At 40.1% G+C, this 18,681-nt stretch overlaps 1 protein-coding gene across 1 annotated transcript in view; it reads right to left on the minus strand.

The window, feature by feature from the left end:
* Positions 1-331: 331 nt before the first annotated feature.
* The window catches only part of LOC108443958 (B-cell receptor CD22-like), a 34,654-nt gene continuing 16,304 nt past the window's right edge, over positions 332-18,681 (minus strand). Inside the window, exons 8-12 of the mRNA XM_037543283.1 lie at positions 1,948-2,196; positions 1,780-1,867; positions 1,637-1,683; positions 1,073-1,352; positions 332-971 (exon numbers count right to left, since the gene is read on the minus strand). Coding sequence (XP_037399180.1) covers positions 917-971; positions 1,073-1,352; positions 1,637-1,683; positions 1,780-1,867; positions 1,948-2,196 — 719 coding nt within the window. The 3' untranslated portion in view covers positions 332-916. The remainder of the gene's footprint in view (positions 972-1,072; positions 1,353-1,636; positions 1,684-1,779; positions 1,868-1,947; positions 2,197-18,681) is intronic.

The following is an 18,681-nucleotide window of genomic DNA, read 5'->3' on the forward strand; positions in this document are numbered from 1 at the left end:
GAACGGTACTTGTCTGACTGCATTGTGCCAAGTGTAAAGTTTGGTGGGGGGGGATTATGGTGTGGGGTTGTTTTTCAAGAGTTGGGCTCAGGCCCTTAGTTCCTGTGAAAGGAACTCTTAATGCTTCAGCACCAAGAGATTTTGGACAATTTCATGCTCCCAACTTTGTGGGAACAGTTTGGTAGAAACCACCAATGAGAAACTTTCTCCCACTCAACCATGAAAGATTTATGAAATGTTCCACTGTTGTAATTTCATGTTGTGACCATAACAGATACTTTAAAACAGCAATTCATCACCCAGGAGCAAAAATCAGCCTTCAAACTTGGAAGAAATAATGATTTGACATTTATCGCAATATGTATCGATATCAAACAATATGAATTTTTTAATCGTGATAACATTTTTGGCCATATCGCCCAGCTCTACCTGTAGAGATTGAAGAAGGGTCCAGTACATGGCCACGGTTCAAACACAGTCAACACAGTGTTAGCATTCTCCTTTGAACATTGAGAATAAATAGCAGTGGGAAAGGGTTGGTTGAGTGTTGATCGCAGACAAATCACTCACAAGGTTGTTTATTTGAGATTATATCCAAAAATGGCATCTTATTGTTGGTCCTGGTGGTGTTAAATTGTAATTGCAGATCTTGACACAGTTGATACAGTTTCCTTCTGAAATAGTGAAATTCAGGTCCAGTAAAATCGTTTTGCCATCAGAAGGACTGATCCACAAAATGATCATAGAAATTTGGTGAGCTCCAAAATGCATGTTGTGGTTTACATTGAACTAATACACCGTGTCCTGTTTTCATGGCATTTCCAATAAATACAGATGAAAATTTTGTTCATGGGTCGGAGTATTGGTCCAGAACAGAACAACTTTCACAGTGGTGGTCCAGAACAGAACAGCTTAGTTATTTCATGCTGCTGTAAATCACTGAGACATCATCAAGTGTGGAAACATCAGACCTGGACAACATGGCAAACACACTGTGATATATATTTCAATTTTTAGACTCTTTAGTCAAAATAAGAGCCTCAAATATTTCGAGTAGTTCAAATTCTCTTACCTGTTGGCAGCACCAGTGTTAGTAAATCTTATACTAGCGTACTGAACCTCGTCCTCTTCAGTCTTCTGTACCACTTTATCATGGCGGTGCTGGACAGTGGCATACTGAACCTCCTCATCAGTCCCAGAAGCTTTCACTGCAGAGCTCTCAGCATTCCTGGGGTTTCTGACTCTCTGTAATACAATACAGGCATAATGAACATCACACTGATTAGACAGATGTGGATCAGGTGCTGCATCACTGGTTGTGGATCTCACTGCCATATCAATGTAGTGATTTTTATGCAGTCAGAAATAATGAGAAATCAGATCATCTCAGAGGTTAATGCTATTAAATCACACAAATTCAGTTCATGTCTTCTTTTATGGTTATTTGAAGGACATGTATGTACTAACCACCTTCTTTCTCAGTTTCTTTCCACATTAGAGTTCAGCTGAGATTTTATCTAAATTTTTTACCTTCTTAAACTTTTTAAAAATGCCATTTTGGTTGTCAAAATAGAAAATCACAAAGGTAGTGAAACATGTTGAGAAGCTGTGGTTTTGATTGTGTTTGGTTAACTTGCCTGTCTCAGCTTTGATGCATCAGCTGAACCTCCTTGTTTCTTTTTACTGAAATGTAATATCAATGATAAAACAGTAAGTGAAGGTAAGAAAGAATGATCTGCATTAAAGTTCATTTTTCCATGACACAAGATTCATACATACCTAAAATACAAAACAGCAACAATGACAAATAAACATCCACATCCAGCAAGGACCCCAAGAACAGCAAACAGGTCAGCACTCTTAACCCCTGTGTGTGGAGAAATGTTAATAACAGTTGAAAACTGCACTTACTTTTTAATGTTTTATCTTTTTTTAAGAATGTTTTACCTTTTTCAGTGACAGTCACTGCATCTGATTTCTGAGATCCGTGTTCATTCTGAGCCTCACAGTAGTAGGATCCACTCTGTGGAGCCCTGTAACTGTGTCCAGATCCTACAGGTGAGCTTCCACCTTCTTTAAACCAGGTGTAGTTCTGCACAGGTGGGTTTGCATCACTGCTGCAGGTCAGAGTCACTGAACTGCCCTCCACTATTTCACCAGAGGGACTGATAGACACTGAGACGCTCTTTGGTCCATCTAATGGTAGAAGAACACATTACACTTCATGAGGATGCTTTTCTGTTGGAATAAAAAGACTTGTCGTCCTGCAAAATAACATCATGTTAATGGTCTAATACTCATCATTAACTTCAGCTTAACTTCTTTTTTCTTGGTTCTATAAGGACAAAAAAACATTCTGACATCATCAGAAGAACAGAAGAAAATGTAATACACTGAGCAGGAGAAGATTCAAGATGTTTCCATCCTCTTACAGCAAAGCTTTAACTGACTTTAGTTAATTATCAAACCCTTCATGAGCTCAACTGAACAAGATCTCCATAACTGAGATTAGAAACCACAGTTTAACTGTTAAAAGTTGTGTATGGTACCTATTCATCAGAACCCTAAAGATTTCTGAATATATTTCAGTTACTCATTCATTTATTTATTCATGAAGAAAGATTAGTGATACTGCACCAGACTGAATGCACTTACGTCTGACATTAAGAGTGACCTCAGGAGAGTTCTGACCCAGTACACCACAGTGATACCTGTCCTTATTCTCCCTGCTGACCGCCTGCAGGTGGAGCTGGTCAGTACTGGAGGATACAGAACGTCCATTTCTGTACCAGGTGAATGTTGGTCTGACTGTCAGACTGCAGGTGGTTTTACATGTGAGAGTGACGTTATCTCCCTCTATCACTCTCTCAGGAACCTCCACCTGGAGATCTGAGAACCAGAGAAAACAAACTCACACTGTGGAGTCTCACACTCGCTGAGTGAATGTGTTGCTGCTCTCTGGAACGTTTGTACACAGAATTTGAATTGCAGTTATATTTACAGCTTAATGCAACTTGAAGCTAAAATTTAGCCTTAATGAACAAATATGTTTTTTTTATTTCTGTCCTATTAATAAGTTGATAAATTCATAATTGCAATGATAGATAAATGATAACTCATATTTGTATTTCTTCTACTTGATCAACTGAAAAGCCATGCCTAGTGTTAGTGCAGGACAAATAAAGTAAATTTTAGCCCTTCACAAGACCATCAATTTGGAAGGATAGTTGCAGCACAAGCCTCCTCTGAAATGTAATCCTAAAACTATAGTTAATGAACTCTGACTAATGTACTACAGTTAATGATCTACTGCTAATACAGCGCCGTTAAACACCTCAGTGTGCTGATCGACTCTGACTAATGTACTACAGTTAATGATCTACTGCTAATACAGCGCCGTTAAACACCTCAGTGTGCTGATCGACTCTGACTAATGTACTACAGTTAATGATCTACTGCTAATACAGCTGTTAAACACCTCAGTGCGCTGATCGACTCTGACTAATGTACTACAGTTAATGATCTACTGCTAATACAGCGCCATTAAACACCTCAGTGTGCTGATCGACTCTGACTAATGTACTACAGTTAATGATCTACTGCTAATACAGCGCCGTTAAACACCTCAGTGTGCTGATCGACTCTTACTAATGTACTACAGTTAATGATCTACTGCTAATACAGCTCTGTTAAACACCTCAGTGTGCTGATCGACTCTGACTAATGTACTACAGTTAATGATCTACTGCTAATACAGCTCTGTTAAACACCTCAGTGCGCTGATCGACTCTGACTAATGTACTACAGTTAATGATCTACTGCTAATACAGCGCCATTAAACACCTCAGTGTGCTGATCGACTCTGACTAATGTACTACAGTTAATGATCTACTGCTAATACAGCGCCGTTAAACACCTCAGTGTGCTGATCGACTCTTACTAATGTACTACAGTTAATGATCTACTGCTAATACAGCGCTGTTAAACACCTCAGTGTGCTGATCGACTCTGACTAATGTACTACAGTTAATGATCTACTGCTAATACAGCTCTGTTAAACACCTCAGTGTGCTGATCGACTCTGACTAATGTACTACAGTTAATGATCTACTGCTAATACAGTGCCGTTAAACACCTCAGTGTGCTGATCGACTCTGACTAATGTACTACAGTTAATGATCTACTGCTAATACAGCTCTGTTAAACACCTCAGTGCGCTGATCGACTCTGACTAATGTACTACAGTTAATGATCTACTGCTAATACAGTGCCGTTAAACACCTCAGTGCGCTGATCGACTCTGACTAATGTACTACAGTTAATGATCTACTGCTAATACAGCTCTGTTAAACACCTCAGTGCGCTGATCGACTCTGACTAATGTACTACAGTTAATGATCTACTGCTAATACAGCGCTGTTAAACACCTCAGTGCGCTGATCGACTCTGACTAATGTACTACAGTTAATGATCTACTGCTAATACAGCTCTGTTAAACACCTCAGTGTGCTGATCGACTCTGACTAATGTACTACAGTTAATGATCTACTGCTAATACAGCTCTGTTAAACACCTCAGTGTGCTGATCGACTCTGACTAATGTACTACAGTTAATGATCTACTGCTAATACAGCGCTGTTAAACACCTCAGTGTGCTGATCGACTCTGACTAATGTACTACAGTTAATGATCTACTGCTAATACAGCTGTTAAACACCTCAGTGTGCTGATCGACTCTGACTAATGTACTACAGTTAATGATCTACTGCTAATACAGCGCTGTTAAACACCTCAGTGCGCTGATCGACTCTGACTAATGTACTACAGTTAATGATCTACTGCTAATACAGCGCTGTTAAACACCTCAGTGTGCTGATCGACTCTGACTAATGTACTACAGTTAATGATCTACTGCTAATACAGCTGTTAAACACCTCAGTGTGCTGATCGACTCTGACTAATGTACTACAGTTAATGATCTACTGCTAATACAGCGCTGTTAAACACCTCAGTGCGCTGATCGACTCTGACTAATGTACTACAGTTAATGATCTACTGCTAATACAGCGCTGTTAAACACCTCAGTGTGCTGATCGACTCTGACTAATGTCCTACAGTTAATGAACTACTGCTAATACAGCGCCGTTAAACACCTCAGTGTGCTGATCGACTCTGACTAATGTACTACAGTTAATGATCTACTGCTAATACAGCTCTGTTAAACACCTCAGTGCGCTGATCGACTCTGACTAATGTACTACAGTTAATAATCTACTGCTAATACAGCTCTGTTAAACACCTCAGTGTGCTGATCGACTCTGACTAATGTACTACAGTTAATGATCTACTGCTAATACAGCTCTGTTAAACACCTCAGTGTGCTGATCGACTCTGACTAATGTACTACAGTTAATGATCTACTGCTAATACAGCGCTGTTAAACACCTCAGTGTGCTGATCGACTCTGACTAATGTACTACAGTTAATGATCTATTGCTAATACAGCGCCGTTAAACACCTCAGTGTGCTGATCGACTCTGACTAATGTACTACAGTTAATGATCTACTGCTAATACAGCGCCGTTAAACACCTCAGTGTGCTGATCGACTCTGACTAATGTACTACAGTTAATGATCTACTGCTAATACAGCGCCGTTAAACACCTCAGTGTGCTGATCGACTCTGACTAATGTACTACAGTTAATGATCTACTGCTAATACAGCGCCGTTAAACACCTCAGTGTGCTGATCGACTCTGACTAATGTACTACAGTTAATGATCTACTGCTAATACAGCGCTGTTAAACACCTCAGTGTGCTGATCCACTCTGACTAATGTACTACAGTTAATGATCTACTGCTAGAATTGATGTGATTTTAAACCAGAACTGCTTTGAATCCTGAACACCAGTGAATGAAGTACAGTGTCTTATTTCTGCTGATGGATCTTACCTGTGACTGAAAGATCAACTCCTCCTGCACCTTGATACTTTCCTCCAGTTTGGTTTGTTATAAATGTGAAGTAATATTTACTTTGATCCGTTTCTCTCACAGTCTTAAATCTGAGAGAGCAGTCACGATGTTCATCTCCGAGGTACTGAACTCTGCCTCTGTACTCTGGATCATCTAACAGATCAGGATGTTCTGAACCAGATGTAACCAGCTCTTTAGTCCAGAAAGGTTTTTGGACTGAGTGATTACTAGGAGGTGTGTATGTACACTCCATAGTTAATGCAGACCCCTTTAGAGTACAGACAGATTTAGAGTTGTAATTCACAGCCCACCCATCCTGAGCAACAACTCCTGCAACACAAAACACAGAAATGTGTAAATTCTCACTGTTTGGGTCTCAGTCAGTAAAAATGCTGCATTAAGTCTCCACTTCAGCTCATTTCTAAGACGGTTCATTTCAGCTGAGTTTGAATAATCAGCTGTAATAATTTGAGCTCATTTGGAGATAAAAACACAGAGAGAAGCTCCACAGGTCTTACAGTAGTTTAGATCAACTGACCACATCATATATAATAATTAACTCATAACTGTACAGAGTTCAGTTGGAAGTAGCAGCTCAGACTCACTAGAGATGAAGAGCAGAACCATCAGAGAAACAGTCAGAGACATTCTGAGTGAGATCAGCAGGTCAGCCTGTATGATCACAATATTAACAAGATAATGTTAATTTACTGAGTTATTTATGCAAATGAAAGGGTCATCAATATGTCTGTATCTGCTAAAGCACTTTCATAGTGCAGATAAAGCTCAGTCAGCAGAAAGAAGGCAGGCAGAGTTCAAACATGCACTTGGGCCCAATCCCATTTCTTATCTTTACCCCTACCCCTTGTTTTTGAGCATCTTGTTGCCCTTTGGAACAGAGTTACAAGTTGTAGTGGTTGAAATCTTCCCTATAAAATGCTACCCTCACTGGACAAACATCAAGTTTAATGAATAAAATCAGACTGAAAGACAGTGACTCACTTTGTGGCTGCCGTCAGTGGCAGTCATACAGTTTGTTAAATTCATGATTGAAGTAACAATAAATAAGTTCAAGTAAGGTAAAATAATGTATGTTTATTAAAATCTGATTGTAATATGTATCGTTAAAAATTGCACGTTTAAAGGTTCTACAAGTGTTTCCAGGGTGGAACCAATGTTTAATTTGCTGTTTGGGATAGAGCGATATTTTCAGTTACACGCTACACTCGGTAGAGGGCAACGTGTTTTTTTTTTTTTTTCTCTCCGTACGCTAGAGATTTGGAGAAGCGTGCGGCGAAGTTTGACTCTTGGTTAAAGAAGACATTCCGAGATGTGTTTTTGTTAACCCTTTCAAGTTAATGCGGCCAATGAGGTATGCAATTTGTATTTTAATGTGTGTATATCGGAAATAAGATGTTTATCTGTGAAAGACTTGTCAAGTTTCTGTTAGTTACGTGGCCTCAAGGACTATACAGAATTTACTGATGTTGTTTGTAAGTCAAGCCACTGATTTGTGAATATTTTATGTTGTTGAATCATATTCTTATTGTCTATGCTCTATGAGAATCCCTTACTGTATGAAAATGTATTATTTTATGTTTGTACAGTTCTCACGGCATCGTTAATGACACCTGTGTCCGATTAAATGCCAGTAAAAATCAGGAACGCCTTGTGTCCGTTTTTCAACTTGGAGGGAGTTACAGTGAGAACTCAGTCTGCTCGACATGAGGCGAGGAGACAAGGAACTGTGCCTTCCATCCACTGAGCAGCGAAGAAGATTCATCGCACTCTAGCATCAGACAGATAAGACTGTGCAACACAAGCAAACTACGCAGCGAGCAGTTTGAAGTTTACATTGATGGTCCAACAAGTGATACATTTAAAACAAGTTAAATGTTTAAGAAGTGGATCAGCTTTGTTAATTACTTTAAGGAGACACTGCAAGTGCTGAAATTAAGTAATCTGGTGCTATGCACATTTTCTTCAAGTTCAAGGTTCTGTCTAAGATTTTGTAGGTGAAGTCATTTGGCATTTTTCTGTCATTTGGATGCTAAAGGTGTTATACAATTAAGTGCTCAGTTTCATATGGTGTTGGTTCTAGAAACAGTTCATCACATTTGTGTTATTTAAGCTGATATTCATTCGGATGTTTTCTTAAGATTTAAGGTTCTGTGAAAAATCCTTATCTTTATCCATTCTTAATGCTCTCAGACAAGTTTATCTAAGGGCAAGATTAAGCTTGTAGCTATTAATATTTTTGTTTGTTGAGCTGGTCAGTTGTTAAGCCACAAGTCTGTCAAAATATAGCTATAAATTATTTGGGTCCAAGTAAGAAGTAAACATTGCAAAATGGAGCAAATGACTGAAAATGAAACTAAGAATGGAGACTTACTTAAAGATAGTAATGGCGCAGACACACAGCAGTCACCTGAAACTGAAGAGGAGTTAAGAAGAAGCCAGAGAGCTCGAAAGCTTACCGAAAAGGCTCAAGAACAGCATGATAATAAATAAAAAAAAATGCAGGATCGTTTTACCATTACTTATGATAAATGGAAAGTGACTGCCAAGCAAGCTAAGAAAGTGATAAAGGGAACTCCCTCTATTGAGGTTGTGCAGGAGTTGATGACTAAGATACGTTGTGCATCAGCAGATGTGAAACATAGCTATGAAGAACTGCGCAAATGTGCTCCCCCAGGCAGTGAGATCCGTCGCAGAGCTGACACCTGTGACGCTGTATCAAAAATAATCTTGGAAAATGCATCCACTTATCTTCACAACAAGGATGCCAAAGATGTCCAGACAGAGGATTTTGTCTGGCCTGAGTCTGGTTCTGTGTTCTCATCAGCTTCTTCAGGCACAAGTAAAGGCTCTCGAGGTTTAACCTCTGCAAGTGGTTCAAGCATTAAGTCACGTCAGTCAAGCCTGTCCTCTGTTAAGAGACAGGAAGCTGCAGCAGAGCTAGCTGCTACACAGGCTGCTCTAAAGGTCCTGCAAGAGATAGAAAGTGAACAATGAGAACTTGAAAGTCTTGAAGAAGAAAATAGAAAGAAGATTGCATTACAAGAGGAAGAAAATGTGATAAGAAAGAAAGCACTGGAAGAGAAACGCAGACAAATAGAGCGACTTCAGACTGTTAAGAAGTTGAGTGCAGCCAGGGCACGGCTAGAAGTTTACGAACAAGAAGTAAGCTCAGATGAAGAAATAGCAGAGTTGCTTCATAACTGTGCAGCTGAGCAACACCGATCGACAGGAGCTAAAAGAAGTCCTCATGAGCCTCCTGTGACATACCAAGCAGACAGTACTGCAGTCCTTGCTGAAGCAATAGCAGAGTCTATTAATGTGAGCCGTCTTCCAGTACCTGAACCTTCTGTTTTTACTGGAGACCCTCTAAGATTCAAAGACTGGAAGATGTCATTTCAAACTCTAATAGGCAGGAAAAACATTCCAGTAAACGAAAGGGTCTATTACCTTCGTAAATATGTTGGTGGACCTGCAAGAAAGGCCATTGAGAGTTATTTTCTATTGGGAACAGATGCAGCTTATGATTCCGCATGGGTTATCCTGGAAGAAAGATTTGGAAGCTCATTTGTGATAGCTAAAGCCTTTAAGGATAAGCTTGCATCATGGCCCAAAATAGGACCCAGAGACATTGTTGAGTTGAGAGATTTTTCAGACTTCCTTAGGGGCTGCTGGGCTGCAATGTCTCAGATTAAAGGTCTAGAAGTATTGAACACCTGTGATGAAAATCAAAAGCTTCTCACAAAGCTTCCTGATTGGCTGGTAGCCAGTTGGAACAGAAAGGTGATCGAGATCGAAGAAACTTGCAATGAATTTCCTACATTCAGTCAGTTTGTGGAATTCATCACAAAGGAAGCAAAAATAGCTTGCAACCCAGTGACTTCTCTTCATGCCTTGAAGTCTAGTGATGGTGAAAGGGTAAAGACAACAAAGACACGAAATGTCGGTGCAAAGGTGCTTTTAAGCAACTCTGAAGAAAATGCAGAACTCAAAGGGTGCGTCTTCTGTGAAAAACAAAATCATGGCATTCAGAAATGTTGGAAATTCAATGAAAAACCGGTTCAAGAACGTCTCAAGTTTGTCCAAACAAAAAAATTATGTTTTGGATGTTTACAACTAGGACATCGTTCAAAGGACTGCAAAAGAAGAAGCCTTTGTGAAACATGTAAAGGAAAACATCCAACATGTTTACATGAAGATCGTGAAAGGGCAAACAGAAAGGAAAGGGGCAGTGATGAACACCGGGAAAATGTAAAACACTCTGAAAATAATAAGTCAAGGGAAAGAACAGAGCACAAACACACCACTGAACCCTCAAATGAAGCTACATCCAACAGAGTGGTGCAAGGCATGGACAGCATGTACTCCTCTACAGTTGTTCCAGTGTGGTTATCCACATCAAATAATCCAGAGAATGAAATTCTTGTATATGCGCTTCTTGATAACCAAAGCGATACCACATTCATCATGCAAGATAAGGCAGAAGTTCTGGAAATGAAAGGAGAACCTGTGCAGTTAAAACTCTCCACACTTTCATCCAGAAATACAATCATCCCAAGTCAGAGGTTAGTTGGACTGCAGGTGAGAGGTTTCTATTCGTCAAAGAAGATCTCTCTCCCTGTAACCTATTCAAGAGAGTTCATTCCCGCTAATCTAAGTCATATTCCGACACCAAAAACTGCAAGAGCATGGCGACACTTAGAGCATCTTGCGGAGGAGATCGCGCCATTGATTGAGTGTGATGTAGGACTGCTCATAGGTTACAACTGCCCACAGGCGTTGTTACCCCGAGAAGTTGTACCAGGTAAAGACAATGAGCCATTTGCTCAAAAAAAAAAATCTTGGATGGAGCATAGTCGGTTGTGTTAGCCCATGTGTCGACTATGGTGATGCCATTGGGAGCAGTCACAAGATCATCACGAAGTTCGTGAAACCTCAACTCCAAACATCTAAGAACCTCACAACCGAAGTGAAATACATATACCGAACTCAGGTCAAAGAGTTCATTTCTCCACCAGATGTGTTGAGACTGCTGGAGTCTGACTTCAGTGAGAGAAGAGTTGAAGACGCAAAGTTATCTCAGGAAGATTTGCGTTTCATAACCATAATGGAAGAAGGAATCAAAATTAAAGCGAATGGCCACTGTGAAATGCCACTCCCCTTCAAAACGGATCAACCAAACCTCCCAGATAATAAGGTGTGTGCAGTTCACAGGCTCAGATGCTTGAAACGGAGATTTGAAAGAGATAAGCAATACCAAAAGGACTACACAATCTTTATGAATGAAATCATAACAAATGGGGATGCAGAAAAGGTCCCAGAAGAAGAAATCAACAGCAGTCCTGCGTGGTACATTCCACATCACGGAGTGTACCACCCATACAAACCAGGAAAAATACGGGTCGTGTTCGACTGCTCGGCAAGGTTTGATGGTGTGTCATTAAATGACTATCTGCTCACGGGACCAGAATTAACAAACAGCCTGATAGGTGTTCTCTGCCGCTTTCGTAAGGGACAAGTCGCCATAATGTGCGATATCGAGCGCATGTTCCATCAATTTCACGTCAAACCAGAGGACCAGGACTACTTGAGATTTCTCTGGTGGGATGGTGGAAATTTCCAGGCCCAACCATCAGTCTATCGCATGCGAGTACATCTATTTGGAGCTGCGTCGTCGCCTGGTTGTGCAAACTTTGGGTTGAAGCATGTCGCTGCCCAAGGGCAAGGTCATTACAGTGAAACAACTATTCAGTTCATCGAACGAAATTTTTATGTTGATGATGGACTGACAAGTGTTGCAACCAAAGACGAAGCTATAAGGTTGGTGAAAGAAGCAAGGGAACTCTGCAGTGCTGGCAAACTGAGAATTCACAAGTTTGTTTCCAACAACCATGATGTCCTTGCATCCATTCCGGAGGAGGAATGTGCAGATTCAGTAAGAAACCGTGACATGGCGCTTGGAGGGTCACAAATTGAGAGAGCTTTGGGAATCAAATGGTGTGTTGTTTCAGACCAGTTCCACTTCAGAGTGATTGTGGATGAACGCCCACTCTCTAGAAGAGGAGTTTTATCAACTGTGGCATCCATCTATGACCCTCTTGGGTTTGTGGCACCATTTATTCTGGTCGGGAAGCAAATACTCCAAGAGATGTGTCGAGACAAGATTGGATGGGACGAGCCATTGTCAGAAGATCTCAAACCACGGTGGGAGTCTTGGCTGTTGGATCTTAAGAATCTGACTGACATTAAGATTCAAAGATGTTATCTCCCAGAAGGGTTTGAGAAAGTTGAAAGATATGAATTGCATCATTTCTCAGATGCAAGTGTTAAAGGTTATGGTGAATGTTCTTACTTGAGAGCAATCAGTGTATCAAACCAAGTCTGCTGTTCCCTAGTTATTGGCAAGGCCAGGGTGACTCCTACAAGGGTCACCACAATACCCAGGCTTGAGCTGTCAGCAGCTGTTATTGCTGTACGAACTAGTGACCTGCTTAAAAGGGAAATGGAAGTTCAAGCCCAAGAATTCTTCTGGACGGACTCGAAAGTCGTTCTTGGATACATTAACAACGATGCTAGACGGTTTCACATATTTGTGGCCAATCGTATTCAACGTATACAAGAAGGTTCCGATCCAGATCAGTGGAGATACGTGTCCTCTGAGGACAACCCTGCTGATCACGCATCACGGGGTTTGACAGCAAAGGGACTAATTACTTCCAACTGGCTCACTGGTCCAGATTTTCTCTGGCATAGCAAACTTCCTGCTTATGATGATAAGGTGGGAGAGTTGGGAGCTGAAGATCCAGAACTTCGCAAAACCTTCGTCCATAAGACACTGACGACAGAAGATTCGCTGCTTAATCATTTCTTAAAGTTCTCAAGCTGGACAAGACTAGTTAAAGCCATTGCACGACTCATGCGATGCGTCAAGGAGGTCAAGGGTCTGGTGTCTAGAACCAACGAAGTCACCAGTCTTGAGGAAAGAAAAGAGGCGGAGCTTTTCATCATATCTACCACCCAAAAGGAAGTGTTTTCTGAAGAAATCAAAGATCTAAAATCCAAAAAGGAGATAACAAGGGACAGCACAAATAGGCTGCACAAACTGAATCCTTTCTTGGATGAAATGGGTGTGCTCAGAGTAGGAGGTCGGCTGGAGCGCTCTGATTTACATGCACACATTAAACATCCAGCAATCTTGCCAAGCAAAACCCACATATCACAATTACTGATTGGACACTTCCATCAAAAGGTTCATCACCAGGGACGTGGGATGACCTTGAATGAGTTACGATCAAACGGCATTTGGATAGTAGGCTGCAGTCATGCTGTGTCTTCCTACATTCACAAATGTGTCAAATGTAGAAAGTTCCGAAGAAATGCTGAAGCTCAAAGAATGGCAGATTTACCACGTGAAAGAGTTGAAACAGCGCCTCCCTTTGCCTATTGTGGAATGGACTGCTTCGGCCCATTTTACATTAAGGAGGGAAGAAAGGAACTTAAACGCTATGGTCTACTCTTCACTTGCCTGTGCTCTCGTGCTGTGCACATAGAGCTACTTGATGACATGACAACTGACGCTTTTATTAATGCTCTGCGAACATTGATTGCCATTCGTGGAAATGTTCGGCAGCTTCGATCAGATCAGGGAACCAACTTTGCTGGAGCAAGACGAGAGTTCTTGGAATCTGTAAAGAAAATGGACCAAGAAGGCCTAAAACAATTAGGTTGTGAATTTGTCATGAACCCAGCATCTGCTAGCCATATGGGTGGAGCCTGGGAAAGGCAGATCAGGACGATAAGGAGTGTGCTGACGTCCATCCTAGATCATTCGTCCAAAAGACTTGACACTTCATCCTTGCGTACATACCTTTATGAAGTTATGGCGATCATAAATAGTAGACCATTAACAACTCACCTGCTCAATGATCCCAGTTCTCCACAACCTCTTACACCGAATCACATCCTGACTATGAAGTCTTCAGTGGTCTTGCCACCACCCGGTGAGTTTGTGAAAGAAGACCTTTATCTTCGCAAAAGGTGGCGCAAGGTGCAATACTTGGCCAATGTATTTTGGACCAGATGGAAAAGGGAATACTTGCTGAATCTTCAGCAGAGAAACAAATGGTACAAGACACAGAGAAATGCCAAGGTCAATGATTTTGTGATTCTGATGGACAATAGTCTACCCAGAAATGAGTGGAAGCTGGCTAAAATCACTAAAGTGTACCCTAGTGAAGATGGAGTCATTAGGAAACTCGAGCTGTTAATGAGTGATGCAGCACTGGATGACCAAGGAAAAAGAGTTAACAAGCCAGTATACCTTGAGAGGCCTATTCACAAAACAGTTACTCTACTTGAAGCTGAATAGTGCAGAACAATAGTTTGTTAGATCTAAAACATCATTTACATTTTTATTTTTCCTTTGCATTCAGGTTTAGTTGGAAATCACCAGTGATTTGGTGGGAGTGTGGCTGCCGTCAGTGGCAGTCATACAGTTTGTTAAATTCATGATTGAAGTAACAATAAATAAGTTCAAGTAAGGTAAAATAATGTATGTTTATTAAAATCTGATTGTAATATGTATCGTTAAAAATTGCACGTTTAAAGGTTCTACAAGTGTTTCCAGGGTGGAACCAATGTTTAATTTGCTGTTTGGGATAGAGCGATATTTTCAGTTACACGCTACACTCGGTAGAGGGCAACGTGTTTTTTTTTTTTTTCTCTCCGTACGCTAGAGATTTGGAGAAGCGTGCGGCGAAGTTTGACTCTTGGTTAAAGAAGACATTCCGAGATGTGTTTTTGTTAACCCTTTCAAGTTAATGCGGCCAATGAGGTATGCAATTTGTATTTTAATGTGTGTATATCGGAAATAAGATGTTTATCTGTGAAAGACTTGTCAAGTTTCTGTTAGTTACGTGGCCTCAAGGACTATACAGAATTTACTGATGTTGTTTGTAAGTCAAGCCACTGATTTGTGAATATTTTATGTTGTTGAATCATATTCTTATTGTCTATTCTCTATGAGAATCCCTTACTGTATGAAAATGTATTATTTTATGTTTGTACAGTTCTCACGGCATCGTTAATGACATCTGTGTCCGATTAAATGCCAGTAAAAATCAGGAACGCCTTGTGTCCGTTTTTCAACTTGGAGGGAGTTACACACTTGTTGTTTACTGATTGTTTACTTTTATGTTCTTTTACATTCTCAGTCAGTATTTTTACTTACATTAAAGTTTTTGTCTGGTGTTGTCACAGTAATGCAGGTCATTTTGGAGGTTTTTTTTCAATCTATTCTGTGGTTTTTAATTGCTGCATAAGTTAATATTGTCTAAATACTTTTTTCATACAATATACTGTTTAATTGTCAGCATAATATAACACATTGTTTAAGTGTTAAAATATACTCTCACACTCAGCATTGGTTTTTAATGTGAGTTAAAGTTTTAAATGTAAGTCCTGCATGTGATTGTTCAGTGACAGAATAATTCATTTAGTTCATTTAGAGTAGTGATTGATTTTGGCCTGGTAATGGATGGGTCGAGTTTCTATTGAAAAAGAATAGCGGCGTAGTTACTGAGAAAAAAGAAACAAACGGCCATGAACTAGTTCGTTTTCATTAGTATGAATTAAACTTTATCTATTGCATTTTCAGTGTGAACTGGCACAAGATTGTCCAATAGAGGCCTGTAATGTAGTGAGGCCTCATGTTGGAGCTGCATTGCTGATATTATATACATGCACTTCATTATTAGAGTCTCAGTAAATGTTCTGTAGTAGAACCAAAAGATCAACAGTCAATCTACACTTATTAAACTAAACACAGCACAAATATTAATATCAGTTCACTTCTCTGTCCCTTAACTATGAATTAATGACTCTTTATTAATTCCAAAAGCACTAAGAGTGTTTCCTACCTTCATTAAGCGACGATCATCTCCTGAACTCAGAGAACGAATCCAGAGAAAAGGAGGAGCTTTCACAGTTTAAACTGCTAAACTGTATGTGGTTAAAGTGTTGCTGACTTTCTCACAGTCAGTTCTTCATCCCAAGACACACTTATTCCCATTAAAACAAATCTATATCATAAAAACACTAGAAGAACTGCTCCATAACCACGTAACATTAATAAGTGAGCAGTTAGATGATGAACATTTGTCCATTTAATCACTTTTCAGCATCTTTCTTGTTTTCTGTAGTCAGTGTGTTTTACTTCCACTGACCAGCTGCTTCTTTTCCTCTCACTAGAACTTCCTCAATATCTGAACTCTACTCTGTGGTGATGTCAGAGTTGGTTTGTCTTCTAATGTTGGTTTGTGCTGCCACCTCGAGGAATGTACCTGTAATTACATGCACACTGTACTCTAAGACCCATATCTGGACTCCGAGACTGATATCTGGACCTCTGACCCTCCGTCCATCTTTGTCTTCTGCTCATCATATTTCAGTTATTTATTAACAATATTATTAAAACAATATTAACAGTCGCTTTTTCATTAAGATTAAGTGACCCTTATTAGTCCCACAACGGGGAAATCCCACCTCCGCATTTAACCCATCCGTGAAGTGAAACACCACATACACTCTAGTGAGCACACACACACTAGGGGGCAGTGAGCACACTTGTGTGGAGCGGTGGGCAGCCCTATCCGCAGCACCTGGGGAGCAGTTGGGGGTCAGGTGTCTTGCTCAAGGACACCTCAGTCATGTGCTGTCGGTTCTGGGGATCGAACTGGCGACCTTCTGGGACCAGGCTGGTTCCCTAACCTCCAACCCACGACTGATAAATGTATGATTAGACATCATCTTCTTGGAGCAAATATTACCAAAAATGGATCCTACAGTCAATAGATACAGCACAGATTGGCACTCAGGAGAACAAGGATGAAGGAGCTTGAAAGGTTCTTTAGATGAAATGATGAGTCTCTACAAACAATGATCAGGTCTGTCCAGACTGTGGTCTTTTTTGTGGTTCTTAATGATTGTGGATAAAAATAGCAGGACAGAAAAAATATTGATGCTTTAAACTGAATACAGAAGCAGAAAAGCTGTCTGGTCTGGATTAAACAGTGTGGAACATCATTTTGAAGGTATTTCATGCAACTCATGAAGCATAAACACACATTTTTGTTCATATAAAGCCTAAAATCATATATTTATCTAGTATATACCTGCTCTTTAATGTCCATGTCTATATCACTTATTGCAATCCCTGGGCTTGAACTGTTTTTCTCTTTTTATTATATTTGGCACAGTCAGGCTGATGAGAGATCATTATGTTATTTACAGTTGCAATTGTTAATGGACAGTTATTTCATATTTGATTATGAAAATATTTTGGCATGTACAAAAGTTTGGACACCCTGTCAACATCCCCTTTATCTCTACTTATGAAACTTTTCTTGTTTTTTCTCCTTTTTTTCTTGATTTAGCAAATTTAATTTGTTTGTATATACACTCACCAGCCACTTTATTAGGTACACCTTGCTAGTAAAAGACTGGACCCCCTTTTGCCTTCAGACCTGCCTTAATTCTTTGTGGCAGACTTTCAACAAGGTGTTGGAAATGTTTCTCAGAGATTTTGGTTGGTTATTTGAGTTACTGTTGCCTTTCTATCATCTGGAACCAGTCTGCCCATTCTCCTCTGACCTCTCACATCAACAAGGCATTTTCGTCCACACAACTGACCGCTCACTGGATATTTCCTCTTTTTCGGACCGTTCTCTGTAAACCCTAGAGATGGCTGTGTGTGAAAATCCCAGCAGATCAGCAGTTTCTGAAATACTCAGACCAGCCCGTCTGGCACCAACAACCACGCCACGTTCAAAGTCACTTAAATCCCCTTTCTTCCCCGTTCTGATGCTCGGTCTGCACTTCAGCAAGTTGTCTTGACCACCTCTACATGCCTAAATGCATTGAGCTGTGGCCGTGTGATTGGCTGATTAGCTATTTGTGTTAACAAGCAACTGAACAGGTGATCACTGTTGTCGGAATAAAACCTTGTTTGTCTCCATTTTTGTCATTTACAGTCCTTTACATTGTGTGCAAATTTCATAATTGGAATTGGATAATAAATTAATTAAATAAATAAATCGGACTTTTCATAATTTTGGAATTGGAACGCCAGGATGCTGCATAAAATGTAAATAAACATAAATAAAAACAGAATGCAATGATTTGCAAATCTCAAAGACCCATATTTTATTCACAATATACCATAGAACACAATAGAACACAACTCAGGTGTTGAAAGTGAGACTTTTTACTATTTCATAAAAAAACATTAACTCATTTAGAACTCATTTAGAAAATTCAGACGGGGCAACAAAAGGCTGGAAAAGTACCTAACTCACATGACTGGGTATAGTAATGTCTGTGGGTCGTAACGTTGGTCCTGCACAGAACTGCAAAGCTGTTCATTTCATGATGCTGTAGATCACTGAGACATCATGATGTGTGGAAGCCGCAGTCCTGTAATAGCAGAGTAAACAGGGAGTGACGGAGAAAACTATCATTTAATTAAATTTCCAGTTTTAAGCTGCTGTATGTTAGATTAGACAAAATAACTGATCTGATACAGTTTGAGGAGGTGATGGGTTCTCTCACTTGTTGTTAGTACCAGTGCAAATAAATCTGACACTGGCATACTGAACATCATCTCCTTCAGTCTTCTCTACTACTTTATGATG

This window comes from Pygocentrus nattereri, chromosome 12 (assembly GCF_015220715.1).
Source record: "Pygocentrus nattereri isolate fPygNat1 chromosome 12, fPygNat1.pri, whole genome shotgun sequence".
In the NCBI taxonomy this organism is placed as follows: Eukaryota; Metazoa; Chordata; class Actinopteri; order Characiformes; family Serrasalmidae; genus Pygocentrus; species Pygocentrus nattereri.